Genomic DNA, 26819 nt, shown 5'->3' with positions numbered 1-26819 from the left:
CTCTGCAGAAGTCGCTTCGAAATTCTGACTTAATATCTCGAACTGCTTCTCGGTTCTCAATAAACGCCAGAAGTTCTCAGTGACTTCAAGCAGAGTCACGTAACCATTACTTAAACCACGACACATGCAAGTCAATGAAATCACCTTCTGGCTTTGTATATAGCAAATTCAGGCATCTTCCAACATTTTGACTTCTGGCACTGCCAACTTTGGGAATTTTATAACGTGCACGTACGTGTTTTAAATATTGCTGATTGACACTCCAAAAACTTCCTGCCAACCACATAGTTAATGCTGAAAGATGAACCGAGCCCATTTTAAATTCCAATCGTTTATAAATCATATTTTTTAATAGCCGCGAAGCGTTAGAGGCTATTATTGGGGACATCGTGGTTTTTTACAATTCAAAGAATTTGAATTGTATTGGTGCGCTGTGTTTTTTTTTAAGATGTGTTCACACATTTTTCAATGACTTTGATCGTTCAAAACGGGATAAACAGGTAAAGCCCAGCGGGCATTAATTTTCATTAGAGGCCCAAAGTGGGCTTTAGTTGTCCTTCAAGTTCTAATAGTAACGCAGCTGCTGGGATGGCATTAATTAGGCCATTTTTAGGAGTTTTTGGGCTCAAAATGGTGCAATTTTTCATTTTTTTGTGAGTTTTTTGAGTTTCTTTGTTTGATTAGTCTTGGCTTGAAGTTTTTAAAAGTTGATGAAGGTTGTTTGAGACACAAAATTGCTTGCTATGACCATTTTATGAGCTATATGTTTTGGTACTACAAACACAAACGCGCGAAAGGATACTAATTTTAGCTATTTTTTTCAGGTTTTTTGAAAATTTTTGTCATTTTTTGAGTTTTTTTAGCCCTAGGTGTCAAGAAACCTCCTCTAGAGTTTGATAGAGGGTTTGATGATAGATTACTGTATAGTTTTTTGTGGTAATGAGATGATTTTCAACTTTTTGCCGTCATGAATTTTAGCATTTTTTGACAAAGCTTGCAATTTTTTCATATTTTTATGACATTTATTGTCATTATTCAATTTGTTTGAGTCCCAGGGGACAGAAAGCATCATGAGCGGTTGGATGATAAGTTACTGAAAAATTTTTAATTGCCATGGAATAGGTTTCAACTTTTGAATATCACAAATTTTAGCAATTTTTTTGACAAAATTCGCATTTTCAGGTTTTTGAAAATTTTCATTTTTTCAGTTTTTCCAGCTTCAAGGACCAGGCAATCTCCTTTTTGGTTTGTTAATAGGGCACTTCTTAGTTTCTAGTAACAATGGAACGGTTTTCAATTTTTTAATGTTTCGAATTTTAGCATTTTTTTGATAAAATCTGCAATTTTTTTAAGGTTTCTTTAAAAACATTTGTATTTTATTCATTTTTCTTGTCTCAGTAGACAGGTAACCTCATCCAGTGTTTGATAGTATGTTATAAGTGCAAAAATAATTTTTAAGTGCTAGGGGGCAATTGAATGGCTTTCAACATTTTAATAGAACGAATTTCTATTTTTTGAAGTTTGAAACTTTTTGTTAAAATTATTGCCTATCGATCTATGAGCCAATGAGTTTTTTAAAGCTTGGAATTGGGTTACTGAATAGCCTCTAGAGACATAAAAACGATTCTGAAGATATTTATATCACAATTTTTAGCAATATTTTCTGATAATTTGCAATTGATTTCCTTAAATTTTTTGGTTATTTTCGAGTTAATCATCGATCTTCAAAGGCCAATGAAAATTTTTCAGGTCTTGCAGATATAGTACTGGACCGATTTCAGAAACAAAAAATGATTTTGAACATATTTTTGAAATAGGTATTTTTAAAGGGAAAAAATGTTGACTAGGGTTTGAAAGCTTCCAGTTTTAGCAAGGAGTATATTTTGTTTAGTTTTGATTCTTTTAAGTTTTCATTTTTTTGAGATTATTTTGTTCATGTTCTGGCTGGAATTGTTCAATTGATCTGCTGGTCAGGTAGAGTACGTCTGAGTTTTTCATTCAATTCTTTGAATTGTACTTCAGGACTTGTCCTGCTATGTTTTTTAATTCGTCGTCTCCATCGACGATTCTTGCGACCTGACTCCTTGGAATTGACTTCTTCAATTTCAGTGATTTCTACTGCTTTGCAGTTTAAATTAATGTGCGTGACGTCATTTGTTCTGCTTTTAGGTCAATTGCGTGGCTCACCTCACCAAAAAAAGACCTCTGAACTCGCTTAATGAACTTTAAATTTTATGAATCTTTAACAGTTAAAGGTCAATAGTGTGCATCTAAGTAGTACCAAACGTATATACCCTAATTCCCGAGTATTAGATTCTTGAGTTTTGATTTTGAATATTAATTTTCAAAAAGCTCCATTAGGGCTTTTTTCCTTATAGAGCGTATGTGGTCTATTAAAGGACTGGTGGTCAATCTGTCTATCTTACTATAGTTGCGACGCTGTAAGCTGAGCGGAGCTATATTACGGTGCTCTTTGTTTTTTTGTTTCGTCGTCTGACGCTCTTTTTCGTTTTACATTTGTTCATACAGCAAAGCTGAAGTCAAATTTTCTGAATGACTTCTTCCTCTCACTAACGGCGTTTGTGCGCGTGACGTCATTTCTCTCTCTCTCTCTCTAGCAAAGGTTTTAAAATCATTTGCGTGATTAGGTTTTGATCATCCGTGACTTACCTCACTCAATAAAATGACTTTTGCACTTTAAAACTTAAGTTTAATTTGAATTAGTTTAAGATCAAAAGAATTCATATGTGCGTTTATTAACGAGATCAGGCGAAGACCTCGAATAGGAGTTATTCTCAAGTTCCCTATTTTTAATTGTTCCATTTTTGCTGAATTTGAATCAGGGCTTTGACTGATTTGAAAAGCGGATTTTAAATTTTGCTTCCAGAGGCTTCATTGTTCAAGTTAATGTTTTTTTTGTGATTTGCTGTTTTGCAAGGTGGAACACTGCAGCCGATCCAATTTATTTTGCTAGTCGCTAATTTTATTTTTTGCTTCCAGAGGCTTCATTGTTCAAGTTAATATTTTTTTTTTGATTTGATGTTTTGCAAGATGGAACACTGCAGCTGGTCCAAATTATTTCTCTAGTCGCAGCTCCCAATTTATTTCTCTAGTCGCAGCTCTCAAGTTCCCTATTTTTATTGGTTCCTTTTTTGCTGAAATTGAATCAGGGTTTTGACTGATTTAAAAAGCGAATTTTAAATTTTGCTTCCAGAGGCTTCATTGTTCAAGTTAATATTTTTTTTGTGATTTGCTGTTTTGCAAGGTGGAACACTGTAGCTGGTCCAAATTATTTCTCTATTCGGCACTATGTTTGTTTTGCAAGCCTAAATTGAATTGCCTCCTGCTTGTTTGAGAGTTTTTCTCACATGATTATATCGATTGAATAATTAATTGTTCTCAAACAAAGTTTAGCAATTATTAATTGCTCTAGAACGAAGTTTGAAGCAAATATTATAAAATTGTAGGTCTTTTTTCTGGAAAATTTTGAAGCTGGCCCCTAAATTAAATTGCCTCCTGTTTGTTTGAGAGCAATTCATACGATGTTAATCGGTTTAGTCTTAGTTTTGTTGGTTTTTCATGTAATTTTTGCGCTACCAATTTTTGTCTTTTTCACGCTTGACTTATTCACTTGTGGCTGATAAAATGCTCTCATTTAGAATTAAGACGCAAAATGCTCTCATTTAGAAAGCAGACGCAATTAATTGGTTGAAGTTTACTCCAAAATGTCTAATGGAAAATGTGCCCAAATTGAATTCATTTAAGAATTTAACTACTGTTGTAAAATTATATCTAATAAAAGCGTTTGAAACCCTTAGTTACTCTAATTAACCCGTTTATTGGAGAGCGATTTGCATGACATTGTCTGGTTTTATTTTAATCCATTCACTTGAGACCGGGGCTAAAGTAGTTGTGGGGCATGAGTCGTACCATTGTCGGTTTTTGTTTTTTGTTCATTGCTGTCAAAAGTTATTAATTAGGACTTTGATTTGGGTCTTTGAGTTGTGCACTTGATTATTCAGTTATTGCTATACCATTGTGTTGGTGAACTAATTTAAATCAAAACTCAAGATAATTTTTGTTTACTTCTTCGTCTAAATTATTTTCTTTAGGCAGATTTTCAAATTTTAAGTTTATCAAATGATTTTTTAGTGCTAGCTAGTGGATATGGTCTCAAAATTCAAAACCAATTGCGAAAACATAATTCAACTGTTGTCACTATTTTGGATGTAATGAGTTTGTTTTTCATGCCCCGATTATCCTTATTTTTATTGAAAGCTGGAGTTGAATAAAAAAGTTCATCTGTTTTTTTATCTCGCTCAATGAAAGTTTAAATCGCTTTTTAGTGATATTTAATTTGTTGTTGGCTGCTATTTATTGGCATTGTTCAGGCGATTATTCGTCAGTTTTTTTGGTCTGAGAGGTTTGACTTTTCGTCAGAGGAATCTTGATAAAATTTAAAGCCCAAAAGGAAAACAGTCCACGTGTTGCACTTTGTGCTGTCTTAGATTTGCAATAAAATTTGACTGAAAAGGTTTCAGATTGCAGCATTTGTATTTTTACTATTTGAGATTTTCTATTTCCCGACATTTTGCTAGATTTATCATTTCATACATATTCAAGTTGAAATTAGGTTCTCTATTTTTTTTATTTTTGGCAAAAATGTGCTGTTTATGTCAATTTAACACTAGAAGCTTTTCATTTCTTTTTATTTGTTTCGTCAATGTATGAGCATGAGTTACATATTCTTTTTCGATTGATAAATATAGGATCGCTGTAGAAATTTTTTCTTTCTGCAGACATATTTTGAAGATTGTTATTAAGCAGATTCATCGAATTTTGTCACATTATACAAAATTTGTCAGATTTTTTTCTCAATTGATTGTTTTGATTGTCTTTTCAATTTTTTTGTCAATTGACTACATTGATTGTCTTTTCAAATATAATCCGATCAATTAATCGCTTCGTTCAAAAATAGATACAATTGAAATTATTCTAAGCGTTTGTTAGAACTGATAATAATGCTGAACAAACATGTTTTTTGTGTCCAGTTGTCATTCGATTATGGAAGGTCGAGGTTGCATGTGATTAGAAAGATCAAATTTTGTTTGTGACGTCAATGGACGAGGCTAGATAAAAGTGCGTCTAATGCAATGATGCTTGTGTGAATGCATTATGGTTTCAGTTTGTATCGCTATGGTTTTTTAGAGGAAACATTTCAAGGGCTCATTATTTTAATGCAGCTTTCAGCTTTCCTTTTGGTATTGTTATGATTAAAGCTAATTGCAACACGCTTTCATTGTTTTCGCCCATCTAGAATGTTTTTTTTTCAAAAAAATGAAAGAACTTTTGGTTTCTATCCGTAAGTTAGCTCAACGTGAACAATTTTATAAATTGTAATATTTATTGTGCAAACTCGAATGTATAAGGGTCAGAGAAGCAAACAAATGTCTAAATATAATTGCTATTTGATGTTGGTTTTAATGATCTTTTCTCTTCCTCGGCTAGTTAAAGTTGGATGAATGGTGTATTGTTGTTTTGGCTTTACTGTTGATTTGTTCATTTGTGTGATGATAGAATGGAACGGTGTCTCATTATGACGTCAACTGATTTTGCAATTTTTTTCTGTCAATGTTGAGAAATATCTCTTTTTCGCTTCCTCTAAGGCGCTGTGTTGTTGCGCTCTAATGCAGCTATATACATTTAGTTCCTTGACTATATGGGGGCCTGGCGTTTTTATGCTCCCCTTGAGGAATTGGTTACCGAGTTCAAATTAGAAAATGTGACACGAATTGGATAGAAATCTATCTATTTTTGTCCGTTTTTTCTTGTTGCATCCCCTCCCCCCATTTTGCATGTTATCCATGCTTTATATGGGATATATTTGATTCTGATAAAGCTGCTAAATAACTGAATTTTGTTGTTGGTAGCCCTATTTTGCCTGCCTGGTATTAAGGCTGCAATGTGCGTGCGTTGGAATTTACACAAGGCGAGGCAAGGCGTCGCTTGATTGAAATGCGAAAGTGACTTTTCATGCTCTCTGCTTTTTAATATAAAAGGATAAACAAAACAGCTGCTTTTCAGTTTGCTAAAGCAAATGCGGATTAAATCAAGTCAGTTTAAACGCGAGCGTTTTGTGTTTAACAAAAGAGTGTAGATATTTTGTAGGAATCACGGACTGATTAAACTCATTTATTCAGGCAGTCGCTGACATATAAGCCCTGGAATTATCGTGAAATATCTTTCTTAGCAGAATAAAACAAAAAAAAATTGTGCATATACCCCCCCCCCCCCCCCCCCCAACTATGTAGTCACACAACGTTTAGCCCCCTATGAATATAGGAAGCTGGAAGCTCTACGTAGTCCCTACCCCCCCCCCCCCCCCCCCCCACACACACACACACAAATAATTTCGGCACTATAATTTTGTGTTGCCGTATAATAAATAGGAAATAACAAAAAAACAAGCTAAAAAAGTTTGTCGTTATAGAAATGATGGTTCATGTATTTTATTCTGATGCATGATGGTCTGCTAAGTCGCTTTTATTAAACTTTTTCTTCTGTTGACTTTGTTACTTTTTTGCTTCATTGATGGCAAGTGAGTTGAACCGAGGCCAAGTATCGTGATTGTTTGATAGATAGTAATGACGTTTCTGTTTGCTAAGTAAACTACATTTTGAGAAGTCACGGCCCATGTATTTATGCTCATAAATGGTATAGTATAAGCTGAGGTCGTTATGAAAAGGTTGATTTGAAAAATACGGCCAAGCTGATTAAAATCGTTTTAAAAATTAATTCACCGCAGTTGAAAGCCTTTCTTGTTTCTTAATCATAGCCGTGCAGTGCAGCTCGAATTGGATGCTTATACTTCTTTGCTTTCATCAAAATAATGAATAATAAATAGAGGTTGCAGCTGTGTTTATTGAACACGCTACGTGTCCTTTCAACTGCAAGTTAGATGTGGAAAAATAAACAAGGCATGGAGTACCCAATACATGCGATTGGCGAATAAAATGCAGAATTTTTTTCAAGTTGAATTTTAATTCAGTACATTTTCAAGGCAATGAGCTGGAATCTTGCTTTTATCGTTTACACTGCTTAAAACTTATGCAGAATTTTTGAACTTCCGGATTTTTTAAATCAATTTGTCTCAAATTTTAAGACCCTGAAGACGATGTTAGTTTCTAGCCGTATTACATCAAAACTCGCTTTTAGTTCATCATTTGGAAAATTCGGAAAAAATGGCTGATCTTTGGGCCTTTTCTCATTTTTGTTCCAAAAATAGCAAAAACGCCCCAACAAACATTTTTTGTCATAATCTCCTGAATCTTTTTGATTAGTAGAACGTAGAGTAGTACATAAGAGTAATTATTTTCCGAATCTTCGCAGCCTTTTTGTAAAATAAATTTAGGTGGTAGCTTCTGGGCGTTCCCTGATTAGTAAATGAAATGAATTTTGTTAAATTAGTTAATTAGTTTCTATTGTTACATTAAACAAGCGGCAGAAATTCTCAATTAAAGTATATTTAAATTGCGTCCCTGAGAGTAAAAAGAGCGAACTGCCTACTCGGATAACAAAATAAAGGTTGAGGCAATTATTGTAAACGTGTTGGTCTTTTTTTGCAAATTTTTGGCTTGACTGTTATTGCACTTGTGTTCTAGATTATTCTTCGTAGTCTTTAGTGACGTTTTCACGTTTGAGTTTTTCCTATTTTGAGTGATCAAAGTTGCTCGAACCCCTGCGGTGATCGAACCCTTAACCGGTCTGTGTTTTGCGCCACTAAAATGTTTCTAACTTACCCCCACTAAATTAAATTGCCCGGTCTGTCGTTTGAGAGAAATTCATCCGAAGTTAGGTTAATGTTTCGTTTCTCAAATCATAAATTTTTTATTCAGCGGGTTACAATAAAATCTTTTCAAAAATTGAAGTTGGGTTGTTTCGCAACGGGCGTGATAACGATTTTTTTTGGGGGGGGGGCTATTGTTGGCCTTCTTTGCGTTACATTTCGTTGTCAAGCGTTGTTTTGAACGGTTCAAATCAATTTTTTGTTCATTCGTCAAATTTTTATTTTTGCGGTGTAAAGTGCGTGACTTCATAATTTTGACTTCATTAGAGTCGGTTCTATTCATCCATTACTTTTACAATGACTTCTGCGTATGTCTTCTGCAGAAAAGTTGAGGTGACCTGAGAATATCTCAAGTCATTCGCAGGCAGCTGGTTATGTTTAAATTTTCTCTATTTTTTGTGTGTTGGCGGGTAGTTTGTTTCATCAATCTTGGCTAATTGAAAATTTTTCCTTGGCTAGACGCATTGATTTCTGTTGTTACGTTTTTTAATAGACGCGTCAGCAATTCCAGGCGGCCATTATTGCGCTCCTAATTTTTTTTACTTCGTCTAACAAATTTTTGTTTTGTCTTACCGTGACGTCATTTCTGCTTTAAGGTCAGTTGCGTGACTCACCTCACTAAAAAATGATTTCTGAACTCACTTATGGAACTTTAATTTTTATGTGAACATTTACTAGTTAAAGATCAATAGTTCGCATCTAAGTGGTGCCAAACTTTTATGCCCTAATTCTTGAGTATTAATCTTGAGATTTTGATTTTGCATATCAATTTTGGGAAAGCTCTTTTAGGGCTTTTTCTTTATAGACAGTATGTGTCATAAAATTGACAGTACGTATCTAACCCAAAAAATTTAGTAGTCTAAATGACTTTTGGCCAATCTACCTATCTTGTTTCTTTAGTTGTTTCAATTGATGGAAGGCCACAATCGTCTATCGCGGCTATTTTCCGGCAATTTGCCGGCTAGATTTATTGTTAATTGCTCTCAAACGAAGTTTGTAGCAATTATTTTAGTCCTGTCGGTCTTTTTTTATGCGATTTTTCGCCTGACGCTTTTGACTTTTCGTCCTCAAAAACGGCATAAACAGGTAGCGCCAAGCGGGCATTAAGTGCTCTTATAGCCTTTCAGCTCTTTTTCACAGCTCAAACTGTTTTGGAGACTTATACTTACGGTGTGAAGGGCGGTTCTTAGAGGTTGAGCCCCCCCCCCCTATTACCTCCACCCCCCACCGCGCTGTAGCCCCCCAACCCCAGTGTTGCCCCCCATCAGCCCCCGGTGCACCCCCCCCCCCCCCGTGGCTAGCTAGTGACGAAGCCAACCGCTCGCCGGACGTTTGAGAGCAATTCGCCCGACGTAAGTCGGTTATGTTTATTGTTGTTATTTTGTTGCATAAGTGATTTTGTTCAATTTCTTAAAGGCTGATTAGGCTGATTTCATTGCCTTTCTTTTGAATTGATTGCTATTGCTAGTGTTTTATCAAAAAATTTAGCGATTATCATGTCTTGATAAGTTAACAATTTATTAATGCTCAATTGGAATTCTTATTGCCAAAGACTGATTAAAAATAGGACATTTGTGGCAAAAAATGTTTTATTAGTTCAATATTTGCCCTTATGTCATTGTCATGCCATATTTTAACGCAAAATATTGTTAAGTCAATAATACATCTATTGATAGATTTGGTTTTTGTTTGAGTTCACTGAATTGCGGTCACGAATTCAGCTGTGTTCTAAAGCTACCACAGGAAAAGCTAATTGTTCACTTTTTATGTATTAGGCCCAAGCTTATTTTTTGCTTTGCTTACCCCCCAAACAAGTGCTATTTGAATTGCAACTTGAATGCAATGAATGCAAACACATACAATGATGCATTATGGTTTGAGGTGAAGCTTATTTTTAAGCTCCGTTTTAAGTAGTGCTCAATAATGACATTATTGTATTGAGCCAGTGCTGTGCTGCTATTATGTGTGGTGTGCTTTCAACTGTGCAAACCAACAATGCATTTGGAGAGAGAAAAAGAAAGGGAGCACGTGACGAAATTATTAAAAATAATAAAAATGCACTAGCTCGGCTCGCTTTTTTCTATACACTATATGGTTGTATGCGCGTATGCGTTCTACTTATTTTTTATTGATCCATAAAAATGTATTATTCAAAGTTCAATAAAAACACAAAATGCCAAATGTGCATACGGTACGTATAAAATAAAGCTCTCATTTTTTTCAAAACGAATTAGAATACGCGTTGTATCTGGCGAGTAGAACTAAAAATTCGTATTTGCATGTTTTTGCCAAGGGAAGCGTTACCACCGAGCTAAGCCTAAATTTTCATTGTTTCATACCAGGCTAATGCATATTGCAAATAATTTGTATTTTAATGTAGAACCCTTGGTGTTGAATATACTCCTGGATATTTGTCTGGAAAATATGAAAAATGCAGTAAGGGAAGTGAGTATTTTAATTATAATGAATAGTGTGCACTTTTCCAATGTTTTTGAAAGCAGAACTACTTATTTTGTTATAGCGTTTTCTTTAAGGGTCTAGATTTTGAGAAGAGCTAAAATTTCTAATTGTAATGCTTGTAAATGGTGTTTTAAAGTTTTCCGAAGGCACGTAATTTTGACCCTGTATATATTAAACGTAAGACATGATAAGGGACCATGTTTAGCGAGAGCCAAAAATGCATGTTTAAGCGTCAATGTTTAAACAGGCTGTGAACTTCAATTATTCATCACGTTAACCATTCAAAAATGACCTGAAACAAACAGGTAATTAATTGCTTTTCAAAATGGTATTTGTTTCTTCTTAACGGTCGATTAATTAACCTCAAGAGTAATTGAGAGCGAATATTTGGGTTCTTAGAGCTTTTTCCTTGTGTAGCTTTTTCAGAATTTTTTTTTTCAGTGTACAAAGCTGGAGAATGCGTAATTTCTGGCAATTTCGGTAGTAATGCCCCCACCCCTTGGCATTTTAGGCGGCCTCTCTTATACTAGGCTGACTAAACCAATAATCTGTGCCCCGCGAGTCTTCATATGCAAGTTGTCCCAAGGAGCTCGCATGATTAAAGGTCTCTGAGCTGAAACGCAATAACTAGTTGGAATACATTTTAATTTTTCAGTGCTTTCTCAATTCACATACTAACGTTCGCTTACATTTCACGAAAACCAACAATCTCTATACGTAGATAGACGATACGTTTTAGATCTTAAAATTATGGACAGTTTTTTGAAGTTTGCAATATCCTCTAGTTTATTTCTGCCACTTCTTTCTAGTACTATATCAGCTTATAGAAGGTTTTTTTTTTACAAAAAATGTTGCTCTGATCGCTTTCAATTAACTTTATTACCGATATTTGCTTTCACTGCCATACATAGAATACAGAGCGGAATTCTCTTGGTAAGATTGTTTCATTGTTGGTCTCAGTTTATTTGTTGGAAAGTTTCGTTAAGAATAAAGTGACATTTGCGTTAAAATTAGTTCAATTTTGAATGGCCAAAATTTTTTTAGAAGCTTTTTGTTTATTTTTCGAACAATGTTTTCAATTGCTCGCAAACGAAATTCGTAGCGATTGTATTAGACATGTGGTTTTATGCGATTCTTGTGCTTTATGCACTTGACTGATTTCTCATCTGACCCATATGACTCAAAAACTATGGACAATTTTTTTGAAGTTTGCAATATCCTCTTGTTTATTTCTGCCACTTTTTCTTTCTACTGTATCAGCTTATAGAAAGTTTTTTTTTAAATTGCTCTAATCGATTTTATTTTAATTCATTACCGATATATGCTTTTGCTGGCATACATAGAATGCCGCACACTTGTCTTTGTTTTTGAACAAATCGGAGTTCCCTTAGTAAGACTGTTAAGTTCTTGGTCTCAATTTGTTTTTTTACTTTCGTTAAGAATAAAATGACCTTTGTGTTAATAAAGCTCGCTTGATTTTAGACGTTCCAACTCTTGCTGAAGATCGCTTCGTTTAATTTTGGGTGGCCAAAGTTTTTTAGAAGCTGTAGATTTGTTTTCCAAACAATGTTTTCAATTGCTTGCAAACAAACTTTGTAGCGATTGTATCAGTCATGTGGTTTCATGCGATTCTTGTGCTTCATGCTCTTGACTGATTTTTGATCTGACCCATTTGACTTTTTGTCCTCAAAAGTGAGACAGTTAACGCTCGGAGGGCATTAAGTTCTCTCAGAGCCTTACGCTTAATCAGTCACTAAGACTGCATAATTTCCTGGTGTGAAGGGTGGTTCTTAGTCTTAAAAGTTTGACCCCCCGTACTCAATTACCACCCCCAAACGTGCTCACCTCACCGCACGCCTCTTCCCTCTTCAATAAAGATTTTTCTACCCACCTCACGCTTCTTGTTTTTAGCTGAATATAGTTCTCTAAACAATAGCTAAGCAATAACGAAGTCAACCGCTCGCCAGTCGTTAGAGAGCAGTTGCTCGACGATAAATTGTTATGTTTACGTTATTTTTGAGTTAATTTTTTTGTTTGTGGCAGGAATTCCTTCACGTTTTGATGAAGTTAACCATAATTTGTAATCTGCATTGCCACTTGCTTGCTTGGCTGCTTGTCTTTCTTGTTGTTTGATATCATCTATTGTTGTTTGGGAGGATGTTGTCGGACGAAAATTGCTTTATAAAAATCATTTTTTATCGCATCCTTTAAATTTAAAAAAATAAATTATAAGGTGTCTGAGAAACTGGCAACAATGGTGTGGTTGCGGTAAATCGTTTTAATGAATTTTGTATTGTTTAATTTTCGCTGTTAGTTTCTTACTGATAAATTAGATCGAAGTAATCATTCAATCAGTCACATAATTTACATTTTTGTTGATCATTTCTGGGACATTTTTCCGCTGTTTTGTTCACGCAGTGGTAAATATTTTCCAGCAACTTTTTTCCTGCACATCCATCGTTCAGTTAGCCTTTATAGCCATTTTACTGTCGTTCAAATTTTTGTCACATTTTATTTCAGCCAGATTAAATATTTAAAAAATGTGTTGCCTAAGTAAGCATTTGCAATTAAAATTGCACGTTTGTTGTGCATTATTTTGAGCTGATTTTAGCACCGTGTTTTTGTTATTTTAAGCATATAGTTTGATGTGGAGTTTGCAAATATTATCGATTAGTGAAATATTCGGCATGAATTTGAACCGAAGCTTACTGAACAAATATGCTGTGAGAGGTGTACGTAAAACAATCGATCAGTACTGAATTGTGGATTATGGCAGTTTATTTAGATAACCTTAGCCAACATGCTATTTATAAATTAAAGATTTACAATTTATCTTCTACAACTCGTTAACTATCTTTTTGAAATTCCTTTTCTTTTCGATGTTGATATTTCTTTTTTAAAAATAGTTATATTACGAATCGTCTTCTTTCTTAGTCAAAGTGACGATTTCATGCTGATTTTAAAGGTAGAGTTGATACCAGCACAATTCACAGCTTAATCAGGTTTACTCTAAATTATTCGTTGAAAAATGCGGCAATATTTTTGTCTAAAAACGGACAAATTGGTATTCTGAAACTCTTAAGTCAACATTCTCTTCATGTCTCCTTATTTTATGATTTTACTTTGTTATAGCGCGATGAAAGAACCAGACAGTCGTCTGCTAATAGCGCTCTTCTAACCTACAACAATAACAACAACAGCATAAACAAACCGGGCTCAGTACTATCAATGGGCGCCGGAGTCCTAACGTCGGAATCCCTGGGATCTCTCAAATCTTCAGCATCGTCCGAAGTCTCCTCCCTAGACGGAAGTTTTACGGATATTAAACAACAGCAGTTAGCAGAGCAGATGGGAGCAGTAACTTCTGGTCCGAATGACCCATCGTCACGATTACATCAATTACCCAATTCTGAAATTGATACAAATCAGTATTCGTGTTCTTGTTTTGCAAGATCTCACAGTGCAGACCCGTGTCCACACAGGGAAGCATGTACGAGGAATTCTAACGTGAAGCACCTCGTAGACAGTACACGCAAAGTGGAGGAACAAGACTTAATTTATAAGATCTACAGTCACAATAGGGTAAGTTTAATGATTACTAGTTGTCAACTATTTGGGTCTTTCCCATTATAGCCATCCCATGAAATTATAGCCCCCCATTATTGTATATTTACCATGATTGGGAGGGGGGCTATAGGTTATCTGACCACAGAGCTGGGGGGGGGGGGGGGGTTAATGGGACAGGTCCAATTATTTCATAGTTCATTTACGGCAACCGAAGCTTTTTCTTTCAATAAGAAAAGTAATTTTCCTAATTCCTTTTCTTTCAATAAGAAAAGTAATTTTTCTTTCAATAAGAAAAGTAATTTTAAGAAAAATTTAGAAAAACCAAGCTTTTTGAACGTATTTTCGGGTTTTAATGGTGTCAAACGATTATTTGAATCCTATCTCAATCTTTTATTAATTGCTCTCAAACGAAGATTGTCGCAATTATTTAAAGCTGTTGGCTTTTCGTATGACCTATTTTTTGTCAAATCTTTTTTCGTCTAACCACTTTTCAAGTAACTCTTTCACGCTGTTTCTTGATTCTCACATGTTGAAGTGCTTCATCATTCACAATTTGCGCAGCTGATCTCAATTGCCTGCAGTTTATCAGTAAAAATCAATTGAAAATTTGTGCGAAATTGGTTTTGTTGAATCCCCCGCCATTTGAAGCCCCTTGTAGTGAGTTTAACTTCCTGTATTCCAGACACCCCCATCCAGCCTCCTCCAACCTGGCGATTTGAAACCCCTCTCTTGCACAACCCTACCCCTCATCGCTTGACCCCCCCCCCCCCCCATTGTTTAATCCCCCACTTCGCTCACCCCTCCCAATGCTGGCATCCCTAAGCCCCAGCTGACTTATTACCCAAGCCAACCGCTCGCCCGTCGTTTGAGAGCAATTCGCCCGACATTAATCGGTTGTTTTAACCAATTTTATTGGAGTGAATTTTGAAGCAGTGAATCAAACGCGTGAAAAATTGGAGTGGTTTGTTTGCTGAACAAAAATGAAGACTGGAGGGAAAAGAGAGTGGTTTTGGAGAGAGAGCGAGAAATTGAGGTGTGACAATAAAATTCTAAGAGCGAATTTTTAATTGTTCACTTATAGTAGTTTTTTCCTCAAATTTTTTGGAGACTTGATTATGATATTTTTTAAATTTTGGGCTTGTTTCGTTGGTGGTTTGAAGTTTTATGGGAATTATATGAGTTCTTAGTAAATTTAAGGTTTTTCATCTGTTTTACTTTTTAGGTGAATTTGAGCGATTTTTCGCACATTGTTTTGTTTTAATGCTAAAAGTGTGTTTTGAATGGACGTTTATCAGTACAGGTGTTCTAAAGTACCAATTGGTAACAGTTCTGATGGTATTAAGTATCAAAAACTTGAGGATTTTTTAATAATACTTTTTGCTTTTTCGTTTTTTATTGCTAGACAAGGTTCTTAGCAAATTGTAGTTGGCGTTTTCTTTTGCGAGCAGTACTCTATTTGCATCACTGTACTCTGTGTGCTTGTATTATTAAAAATTCATTTATTCTAGTCTTTTTAGTTCAAGTTGTCTTCAAATTGTATTCTTCGTAATTTTATGGCAACTCGTGAGGTTAGGTCTGTGGTTCACATTAGTTGTTCTAGTTTTTGGCAGACTTTTTATTGAATTGATCTCAAGTTTGAGTTGCTTTTAATTATTCTTGAACGATGTTCATAGATATTATTAATAGCCGCACAGCGATAGCTGGGGCTATTATTGGTCTTCTCTTGTTTTTTTCTCCGTTGTCATAATTTTTGTTACGACCCATATGACGTCACAGCCACTTTTTGTTCATTCGTTCATGCAATTTTAACTGAATTGCATGTGTGACGTCATTTTTCGCTCTTAGTTTTTTTGTGATTAAATTTTAGTGGAGCGAGCGTGATTAAATTTTTGGTCACACTTGACTTACCTCACTCTCAACAATAACTTCCTCACTTTGAAATTGACTTATTTACTTTAATTCAATGAGATAAGGTCAAATGGGTGTGCGTCACTCTAAATGAAGGTTATTTGAGATCAGCTGATAGAGGCAGCAAAAACTTTATACAGATTTTTAATCAAAATATAACATATCAGCCTTCAATGAAAAGACGAATTTTTTGGTCTGTCTTTTTTACTGTTTTTAGACTGCCGATCTACGAATCTATTGCGGCTATTTTCTGGCAATCTGCCAGCTATGTTTATAAAGGTGTTGGTCTTTTTTGCAAATTTTTTGCTTCACCATTTTGCGCTTTCTAGAACATTCTTTGACTTCTCAAGTGACTTTTCACTCTTTCGTTCTTCATATTTGAATGATTTGTATTGCTCTCGCTCCAAATTAAAGCTTTTTGCTAAAATAAAATTGATTGCAGAAGAGTGAGAAGGGCGTGATAGCCGAGTGGGCAGTGCTTCTGGTCAGGAAGCGGGAGGTCAGTGGTTCGAATGCGCCGTGGTAACCTATTTTTGCACCCTTAAAGGAAAATTTATCTAGGCTATAGCCCCTGAATTTAATGAATTAAATTACCTCGACTGTCGTTCAAGAACATTAGTCGGCTTCAGTTTGAAAAAGATAATGAGTAATTTTAAGCAACTGTTGGCCAATTTTCGTCTGTTTTTTGTTTATTTTTGCTAATTTATTTTGATTTTGTGTTTTTCGTCACTTTTCCTGGTCAATTTTTAGAGCTAATCTGGAGGTGTCAATGGAAGCCATTGGAAGCTCAACAGGGAGCCCTCAATGAAATAAACTATGGCAAATTTGCTATTTTTTTTGAATAATTGATCAGGAGTAGCAGTTAACCAGTTTCTGCATAATTTATAGCTATATTTTGTTGAATCTTTGTAGAGCATGTTGTTTTTTTGCTGATTTTGTCCTTTCTTGTTGGTTTTGTCCTTATCTCCGTCTTCTATATATGAAACATTTTAAAAATGTTTTTAAGTTTTTAGTCGTCTAATTGCTATCATACAAACTTTGTAGCAATTATATTTGTCCTGATTTCTTTTGTATGCGATTTTATGCTTGACCTGTTTTTCGTCCGACCCATTTGACTAGTGCGCTTAGATCCCTGAGCCTTACTATATTCTAAGAATGAGATTCACCAAAACTGTTTTGAAGAGACAATCTCATAGTGTGGAGCCTCGGGTAGCCTTCGCAACGCTGATTTTGCATTTTAAGTTTCTGATTTTTGTCAATTTTCTTCGATTTTAGCATCTTTTTTGCTTTTTTTCCCACATTGTCTGCTATTGATTCCCACAAGGTTGTTGTTTTCCTACTCATTTTAAGGACGCATAGAGTCAATATTTTCAAAAATTCATGTCATTTTTAGGGATTCTTAAAGCACAACATTTGTGAAAAAGAATTTTTCTAATTGTTTTTGAATATTTTGTTCATTTTTGCGCATATAGGGTCAGGGCTTTGTTGACTGTCTTAGATTGATGTTGTAAAATAGTAATTCTAAGATCAATAGTTTTATTAATTCTTTGGTTTGTTATTCAGGACGTGTCCTGCTATGGTTTTTAATTTTGCTGTCGCATGAGTTAGATTTAACTGTTTTTGCGATCCAATAAGTACTAGACGTTGCTTGTGGAATGTTAGTCTTCGGCTGCTTCAGAAATGTGTTGAGCATTTTTATTTGTGCGTCACCGCGTCATAATGGTGGGCGACGAATCTTTACCATCAGAATATCATGCATTAATTTTTAGCCTCCTTTTTCAAGTTTTAATCCCTGGTAATAGCTGAGGATGAAATACTTCCATGAAAATGTTAATTGCCTACTTTTCAATTTTCAAAGTGTTGAACTTCGCGGGTTTGCTTTTAGCAGTAACTAATATCAGTTTTGAAGAGAAAGTATAACATCTTTCAAAGCATTTCGCCTAGAGTTTTTGTGATAGTAATTTCTCAACAGGTTGCAAAGTTTAATCAGGCTGAAAAGTGTTGTTTTCATTTACTTGGCCTGGGACATGTTCTATTGCTTTTCTAAGTTGTGCAGATTTTTTAGTTTAACTGTTCGGTTTATTATTTTTGAGGTTCATTGAAGACCAAGTTAGCAAAGGTCGTTCTTACAAATTAAGTTAAAGTCAATCGTTGAGCTAAGTTTAGCGAGCTTCGTGTTCGAAGCGAGAAAGGTATTTGGTTGACAGAAAACTTGCAAACTAATCTATGAGCTTCACGTTTTAGTTTACTTACGCACGAATTAAACCTGTGTTGTCAAAGATCGAAAGTTGGTCGGTTGGTGGTGGTGGTATACTATTACTATGTATTGAGGGAGCTTTACTATTACTACTTACTGTCGTCTTGTAGTAAAGTTTAAGACATGTTTCGTGTTTGCAACTTTAGTTTCTGGCGTCTTATCTCGGCGCGCTTCGAGGCTTTTTAAACAAACTGAGTCGAGTTTCAAGAGTTGCAATCTATGCTTGATTGAATTCGAGAACAGTTAAGTAGCATTTATGGTCCTCAGAGCTAAGCTCAAACATGCTTGACTAATTTAAACTAAAGCTTTTATAGTTTCAGGTCAAAGCGTCTTGATATGCGTTAGCAATTTGGCTGTTTTCGTGATTTTCATGCTTTTTGCCACATAGCTGTGGTTTGAGTATGAAGTTGTGACAGTAATCAATTAGGTGAGATTACAAATTGAAGCCAGCGAGTGAAAATATGAACTAGTGGTTCTAAAAATGGTTGTGTGATTACTCATGCGGTGTTAGAAATCGATTTTCGGTATTTTGTGGTTGGTCAGCTAATTTCTTATGTTTTTATTTATGATCGATGAAAATATAAAACAGCCTTCTGAAGTGAAAGAGAAAAGAGAAGAGACTTAAATTCTCTTCGCAGTATCGGAAAAAACTTGTATCATAAGTAAAGATGCTGCTTTTGAGGAGCGATCCACTCGGAGTCTATCCAATAAACAGCCCAGATAACGAGAGTCATAGTACAGATACAATAAATATATGAATATTGAGCAAAATTCGACCTTTCCATTCACCTTTTTGCCCTCGACTTTTTTAAAGACTTTTCATGATCTAAATTGCAAGCCTTTGGGAGTTTTAAGCAGCTGAATTTAATTGACGGCAGTTTGGTACTTAAAATATTTTTAAAAATGCGCCAAAGGTGGTGTCACTTTTCAATTTAAAGTCATTTGGTCTATAAGCGCTAATAACATCATGTAAAGAAACATGCGGGAACTACTATTACTGCTAAAGGAAGCTGCAGCCACTCGAAGCACGTGAGGCATTCGCCTGAAGCAAGTGACAAAAAAATCGAGCCTCGCCATTTTCGAGAGCATTTTTTTGTTATCTTACGGAATTGCAGTTTTAAAATAATGGTAATGGGAGATTTCGGGCCTGGCAGAAAATGCTTGGTCACCAGAAAGCGCCGTTGTATCAGTGTAAGGTGCCAGATTGAGGTTTCCTCGACAAAACTAAAACAATTTAAGTTATTTGATCTTGAACAAAAGTGTGAAGCTATTATTGTAATCGTGCTTCTTGATTGAAAATTTTCTCATGACAATTTTTCAATTTTTTGAAAACACTTGTATGTAACTTTTTAGGTTTGCATGATCTAAATTGCTCTCTTATTCTCATTTGGTAGCAACTGTACTCAATCAGTGATAATATACGACTATAAATTTTAATGGACTATGATAACGTCATTTGAAGCCCCTTATAGAGCTTATCTCACCATAATAGTGACCACAATAGTAGAATCAAGCCACGTCAGTCGTTGAGATCAATTAGTTCGGAGTTAGTCGGTTATGCTTTAAATGTGCTCTCGTTTGTGTTCGTTCTTTTTAAGCTTTCTATATGTTGGTAGATTGCAATAGTTAGCCATAAAATTGCTTCAATCAGGTTAACATAAAAATGACCCAACTCTTTGAATTGATGTTGAAGTTTGCGTCTTTTGAAAAGGTTTGTGTATGATGCTATAGTGCAATTATTATCCAAACAAGTCATTTATTGAATGATTGTCATGCAAATTACTGCATTCGCTAGGACCTCAGCTATGCTCATGACTCTCGTTATTTTGATCAGCTGTGTTGTCAATCAAATTTCATTGTTTGATTTTTTTTTGAAAATGATAAATTCAAATTTTCTGGCATATCCATCAAAGCTAGCATATCCTTTTTCTGTTTATTAAATATTGTTCTTATCGCTGTGATTTTTTCAAAGCTTATTAGCGGTCTGGTACTTTTTTTCTACAAAACTCGATTGTTTTTATGGGCCAATTTTATTGAAATCTTAAAATTCAAGTTCAATAAGTAATGTGTTATTGTGCTTCAGAAAAATGTGGACTTCTTGCATCGGATGATGGGTGCAAATCCGAACCTCGCTGAAATCCCAAAATATGCACAACCTTGTGAAACACCAGCATATCACGCCAACAGGAAAAAGTAAGAGCCAATTTTGATAATCGCCAAAAATTTTCAGCAATTGTTCTGTTTGATAGCATATAAAATAAATAAATAAATGTGTTTCTGCGTAATCGCAGCAGATCAGCATTAGGCTTTCAGTCTGCAGTGTATTAACAGTAGCCTGTTCTCAGCTGTTCTTTTCAATTATTATTAAGCATAGTATTAGTTTCTCGTCGTCTACTATATTTTGATTCATTGGCTACCATTTTAAAAATGTTTTTTTTTTGTCTTTAGATTTGTGGAATTCAAGAGCAAACTGGTTGAAAGTATCAGCAGGCAAAAGAAAACTCTCCACGAAGCGGTGAGTTGATCAGATTTTGTGTTATGAATATAATGAAATCTTTTTGAACATAATATTACAAATTGTCAGACACGCTGCAAATCATAATTTGATCTCAGCTATACGAATGCAGTGTGAGTTAGTTCTTAAAAATGGTCAACATTCAGATCAGTGTGGGTTTTTATAACAAAATTTGTCTAAAAATTATTAAATTAAATATTATTCGGCTAAAAAAGCTTAAAAAGCTAATCGAAATTTCGAGCTATATTTGGAACTATTTGACGTTTGCTGAATTTTAATTAGGACGAGAGGTGTGCGGAGCAGTATGACAGCAGTTATTCACAGTGGATAAGCAAAGTTCAGTCTCAAAAGAACAGCGCCAAGAGGAGGTAACAAATGTCAACTTTTTACCGCTCCTGTGAACACTTGAAAGTAACCACCCCCCCCCCCCCCACCCTCCTCTCTCTACCCGTCTACGGATCCAGACTATCAAAATCGGATCATACTAAATTGACAGTTCTATAAGCTTTTAATGACCTGTAATTGTGGTCACAGCTAGTGTTTCCTCCCATTAGCCTGTGAAGAAGTTTACTAATTAAAAAATAACGAATTATTTGGTTCACATATGCATGAAAACTAGCATTTTTGTTCAGGCCACTCGGGGAAGCAGAGGGAAAAACAACATAACCTCATTTGACGTTGATTCCTCAAAATTTTTGGGTTTTTGACGGCTGCTTAAGACTGATATTGATTTCAGTGCCTTGAGATTTTGCATTATTGGCATTGAGGGATTAAGAAATTGTTTTAAACATAATCACGAGTTGAGCGAAAATTTATTGGACATGTTACTGAAGGCACTGCAAATTCAAGTTGCATAACTGGGCAACTTTAGCGATAAAAGGGGAGTAGTGGGCTGTAATGAAATGAGAGCCCGAATATTTGGGAAAGTTCAAAAGAGGAATTCAAGAGCCAATTTAGTACTTTAACTGCACTGTTTATGTAATTTGTCTATAAACACGTTATTTTTCCTGGAATAGGTTAGCTTGTTGTTTATAATAAGTCAAAGGGTTCTTTCCAAATCTCTCATTCATTTCTTCAGTTCTCTATGAAAGTTTGCATTTGAGATCCGTAGTGCTTAATTGCCCATGATAAATGTAGCATATGTGACCACTAACTTCCTTTTATGTCACGATTTTCGTGAGAATTTGTCACACTTAGTTAGAATAGTTTGAAATTGGTTGCAGCATATATAGGGGAGATTTCAGAAAATAGTTTGAGCTAAAGTGACTAAGTGGTTTGACACAAATAACATGCAAATATAACATGACTTGATTCAGTTCAGTGAGTTTAAGTTTAATTTTGGCACCGTTTCTTTTGGTATGTTTGATTGCGAGCCAATGTTAACCTCGAGTGCAAATATGTAAAGTATTAACCGTATCCTTGCACGGTTAAGAACAAAGAGAAATTATAAACAAGAAGGAAATAATGGGAAATTGGTAGTGTTGTGTTAACGTGTGTGCTTTGTGGTTTCAGAGCCAAAGACGCAAAGAACAGAGAATTCTTCGAGAAGATCTTTCCAGACTTGAAAAAGCGCAGAGAACAGGACGAACGCATTGCACGGTACGTTCTTTGATTTTTTTGAATAGTTTATAACTTTTCTGTATCAGTGATGAGTAATTTAGTTCGATTACGTAACTGTTTGCTTGTTACGTAACTGGTGTCAGCTTGTCTCGACAGATGTAATCAGATTAAATGGTTAAGTAAACATACTTTATCTAAACGTAGGATTAATTAGATTTGTCACAACCTTTGAATCTAGTTTGTTTGCAAAAATGGTTGCTCATTTTTTTTTTAAAAAACAAAAGGTTTACAACGTATAAAGTTGTTGGAGCTAAAAAAAGTTGATATTAGTGTACAACCAGCTCTCAGCATCAACTAAGCAAAAATGTTTTGTAGAAAAGAGTTAGTGCTTTTCGAGTGCTCTAAATGAAGAAAATTACAAAGTGCAAAGCAATTCATGAAATACAAACTGAGCAGCAGAAAAATTGGCAGGTTTTTCATATCCCTGGCGCATGGAATGTTTTTTCATAGCTGCGAAGCGATGGCGAAGCTGCTATTGTTCCCATCGTGTTTTTTTTACAATTCAATGAATTTGATTTTTTGGGCGCTGTCTTCTTTGGAGGTTATAGTGATCTATTTTTAATCAGTCTGAAAATCGATGTCAAATGCCTCACCTGAAAATACTGTTTTGTTGAAAAAAATTGAAGAACAGAGAGAAATATTGGCGCTTTTGTTCATACCAATATTCTAAAGAAAAAAAAATTATTGACGACACCTATTATGAATATTAAGTGGCGTTGTTATTTTTCTAGTAGTTTCTATTAGTATTTGTCTATCATGTAGAGAAACAGAATTTTTTCTGTGGGGGTGAGAAATTCAGGTTCTGAAAACGAAAATATTTATTAAAAAGCATTTACGTTCGGTTGGAATGAAAGATCCAAAATGTGTTTTGAGTTCATGAAAATGTGTAGTAATATTTTTGGTATTTTTTCCAGGATGGGAACCCGCGGAAGTGGGAAAAGTGAATTTGAAATTGAGGAGATCGCTTCTAGTTTGAGACAACAGGAGCTGAACGAATCAGAAATGCATCGCAATGCTGTGATACCTCCCCTTTGCGTGAACAGATTGGGTACTAACAAGAGCAAGCCCCCGGTTAAGTACATGGACTCAAACAGGTACATAGAAGACCCGCTGGCTCTCTACAAACAGACACAAAACATATCCGCATGGACTGAACAGCAACAGAAGGTGTTCAGAGACAAGTAAGTTGAACGAGAATAAAAATTACATGGAATCTTTAGTTTCAATTGCCTTGCAGACGTCAAATTGTATTTTAATCCTACAGCTTATGATTACCGCATAAGATATTTAAAATCATTGTTATGAAATTTTGTCAAGGGTATTAATGGACCGGGCTGACTGAAACGCTGTTTATTGATGAAAATTGCTGTTTGAGAACGTGAATACAGTATTCTTACGTAATAGTCAACAAGTTGCGTCATATTATGCGAGGTTTGCCGTCTTTTTAGATTTCCATCTATATCTCAGTTGGTGATGGGCGATAATACGAAGATTGAAATGGATATTGAAAATTTTGATAGTGATGACGAGTAATTAATGCTCGCCCACTCGTTGGTAAGCTTGCTTCTTAATCAAACTTCGGACGCTTTCATTTGAGCTGTAATTGCGTGGACTATTTTGAGATTAGTTGCCATTTTCCGTTCAAGTTCACAATCACGAGACATTTGTCAGCCTCATTTTGACGTTTGAATATGGTGGATTTGTAAATTTGACAATCAAGGTATTTTTGCAATATTTGGGCTATTCCGTGTTAATCGTTCGACTTTGTGTAGTTCAAATTGACTTTGTTTATTATTGTTTGTGATTCGCAAATATCATCCGTTTCAGGTATTTGGTCCATCCAAAGAACTTTGCAGCAGTGTCGAATGCTGTTGGAAAGGTAAGTCTAACTTTGACTCAAGTTCTCAAGTTTTCGTTTTTGAAAGGAATTTAGTGAGTTAAAACACATAACCTAGGGTTAAATTTTCTCATGGCCAAAAATGGCACCAAAAAAAGCAATTTTTAAAAGTTTTTGTTCTGAACGTGCATGACACTTTTCTAATTAAGCTATTAATTATATGCTTTGATATTGGTTTCAATTTCAATGAAAGTAGAAAATTGTTGTGAAAATGAAGTTTGAAGTTACCTTTGTTAGTTTCCATCTATTTTTAGGGGAATGAAAAATTTTTGGCTCCAATTTTAATGTTAAGGCTTGCCTTTAGAGTTGCATGTTTGTTTTTTAGCCGATTGAAGAATGTGTCAAGTTTTACTACTTGAAGAAACCTACAGAGAACTACAAGAAGCAAGTTCGCAGTAACTCAATCAAGAGGAAAAGAGATCCAAAGATTAAACCCAATCGAACGGTAATACTTATATTCTCAATTACATTTGCAGTTAATTGCTCTCGAACGTTTGAAGCAATTACAGTAAAGGTGTGTGTGTTTCTTATGCAAAAATTTCACTTGACCGTTTTCTTCTAGAACATTCTCTCGATTTCACTTCTCGGGTGAATTTTTCACGCTTTGACTTTCTGAGTGATTTCAATCGCGAGCATTGAGAAATTAAGAACGTAAACGTCTGCATCAAAAAAGTTCCTCTAGCGTAAAAAAAGTAAAAAAGAATCCAGTTAAATTGCTTTGGCTGCTTTCAGTGTATTTTCAATTAAGATGCAGCAATGCCACTATTTTATTAATAGCCGCACAGCGATAGCTGGGGCTATTATTGGCCTTCTCTTGGTTTTTTTACGTCTCGAAGAGGAGTATTGGTTTTTTCTGTCTTTTTTTATAGGAAGTAATTTTTTTCACGCGGCATTTTAATCTAAAAGCGAAAGTGAGAAAAGCTTTCATGGTGAACAGATTTTTGCCAAGCGAGAGAAGTTTTTTGATCATGCGCTGTGTTCAGTGAATGACTTTTTGACTTTAAAAATGTTCTTGACAGAACGGCGCATATAGATAACCCTTTTTAGTTGGGTTTCTTCCATTTGGCTCAATGTTTTTTTTACCTGTAATTTGGTTTTTCTAGAAATTGATTTTGATCGATGCTTTATTAATATATAACTGCATTAAATGGATACCACAAAGTTTTCCAGAGCCTAATAGAATCTTTCCAGTGTAAATTGGGCTCGTATTTCTCAATTTAAAGTAAATATTTGTATTTTTTCATTAGTTTCGTCCTGTTTCGATCTTCGAGCAGACTTTTTCCGAAAAATCAATGTATATGGCAATGTTCGATTGGCAAATCATGCTTTGAACAACTCTTTTGAACGTGACTTCTTTTTTGTTTTATCAAATTGTACACATACTAATCCGTGTTTTGCACTTTTTGTCCGTTTTTTTGTTAATTTTTTTTTGAATTTATTCCGAAGAAAAAGTTTTTCTGTGGAAAGTCAGTAGTTTAATTTTGTGTTATCAATGAATGATTTGTTTTATGATGTCTAACCTTTGAAGTTCAAGGGAAATATGTTTCTTAATTACAATTTTAATATTTTATATAATTTTAATATTTTGACTATTTTTTTGGCAACTTATTTTAGTTTAGCGAATCTCTAACGTTTTCTCAATTTTTTAGGCGGAAGCATGGCTGTGTAATGTTTTTGAGCCATGATTGCTGAATAAATATATGTACCTAATTTTGGATCAATAATTCATGTGAAAACTGTTTTGGTCAAACGGCTAAACTAATTGAAAAGCAGAGAAGATAGAGTGATTATTTGATTGTATCGTTGAAAACCTTCCTATTTATATTTAAAGCGAGAAAAGTAGTTTTGAAAAGTAGTATTCCGCTAATAGAATGAAATTTTTGATCGTGCGGCTTTTTAAAATTTTTTCTAGTTTTTAGTCCAACTTTCCAATCAAAGGTTCTCACAGTTATCTTATCTAGTAGTTTGGATGTTTGTTCGTGTTTGGATCTTTGGATGTGTGTTTGGAAGCACTTTTGATCATCTGACGCAAATATTGCACATTTAGATTCAATCTTCATCTATTTTTACCATTTTGCCTATTTTAAGCTTTTCTAGTCTTTTTGTATTTTTCTTGAATTTTTTAATAACCTCTGCGGACTTGTGTTGTTGCAACTAGTTGTTGTAGCAGTTTTGGTGGTCGTTCGTTATGATTAATTGTTTTTTCAAATTTTAAGGAAAATTGGCTAAATTCCAGCAAATTTTTCACCATTTGTTTCTTCTTTTGGTTTTTTGACTTTCTTCTGGCCTAGCGTTTCCTCCTCCTATTTGTCTCATTCACATCTAAGTTGAGAGTTACTTTTCTGATATTGCTGCTATGACACTTCAAATATAGGCATGGCAATTTTCTCTAACAGAAATTACAACTTTTTATTTTTTTTTTTAGTTTTTTGGTCTTAGCAGTTTCCAACAGTCAATTGATCTTTCTCTCCTTCGTTTTGGTTGAGTGACTGATCTGGCAACAAAGGTTGTGAAAATTGTTTGCGGAATAGTTGTTGGGAAGAATTCTGAAAGCTAAACATGGCACATATCACTTTATTAAATAAAATAATATTTATAATTATTTTTCGTTTTTGCTCTTGTATTTCAATTTGTTTATTGTTTCTCGAGCAAACTTTGCTTGGCTGACTGATTACGGGAGAATTTAATTCACATTTTTCCAGTTTAATGGTTCAGAATAGCTTTTAGCGTTTGCAGAGAGTTCTTTTTT

At 34.8% G+C, this 26819-nt stretch overlaps 2 protein-coding genes across 8 annotated transcripts in view; one reads left to right on the top strand and one right to left on the bottom strand.

The window, feature by feature from the left end:
• LOC142335017 (uncharacterized) overlaps positions 1 to 26819 on the top strand; it is a 102363-nt gene that overhangs the window by 32488 nt on the left and 43056 nt on the right. For all 3 annotated transcript variants that reach the window (XM_075383361.1, XM_075383347.1, XM_075383354.1), the window contains exons 3-10: positions 13439 to 13888; positions 20122 to 20231; positions 20487 to 20553; positions 20836 to 20921; positions 22066 to 22152; positions 23088 to 23354; positions 24001 to 24052; positions 24396 to 24515. In XM_075383361.1, coding sequence (XP_075239476.1) covers positions 13439 to 13888; positions 20122 to 20231; positions 20487 to 20553; positions 20836 to 20921; positions 22066 to 22152; positions 23088 to 23354; positions 24001 to 24052; positions 24396 to 24515 — 1239 coding nt within the window. The remainder of the gene's footprint in view (positions 1 to 13438; positions 13889 to 20121; positions 20232 to 20486; positions 20554 to 20835; positions 20922 to 22065; positions 22153 to 23087; positions 23355 to 24000; positions 24053 to 24395; positions 24516 to 26819) is intronic.
• LOC142335045 (dihydrolipoyllysine-residue succinyltransferase component of 2-oxoglutarate dehydrogenase complex, mitochondrial-like) overlaps positions 1 to 26819 on the bottom strand; it is a 559039-nt gene that overhangs the window by 499167 nt on the left and 33053 nt on the right. The window lies entirely within an intron of this gene.

The sequence above is a fragment of the Convolutriloba macropyga genome, chromosome 1 (genome assembly GCF_964194025.1).
Source record: "Convolutriloba macropyga chromosome 1, txConMacr16.3, whole genome shotgun sequence".
NCBI lineage: Eukaryota > Metazoa > Xenacoelomorpha > Acoela > Convolutidae > Convolutriloba > Convolutriloba macropyga.
The sequence above is the reverse complement of the archived record's forward strand: the minus strand, read 5'-3'. Positions and strand labels throughout refer to the sequence as shown.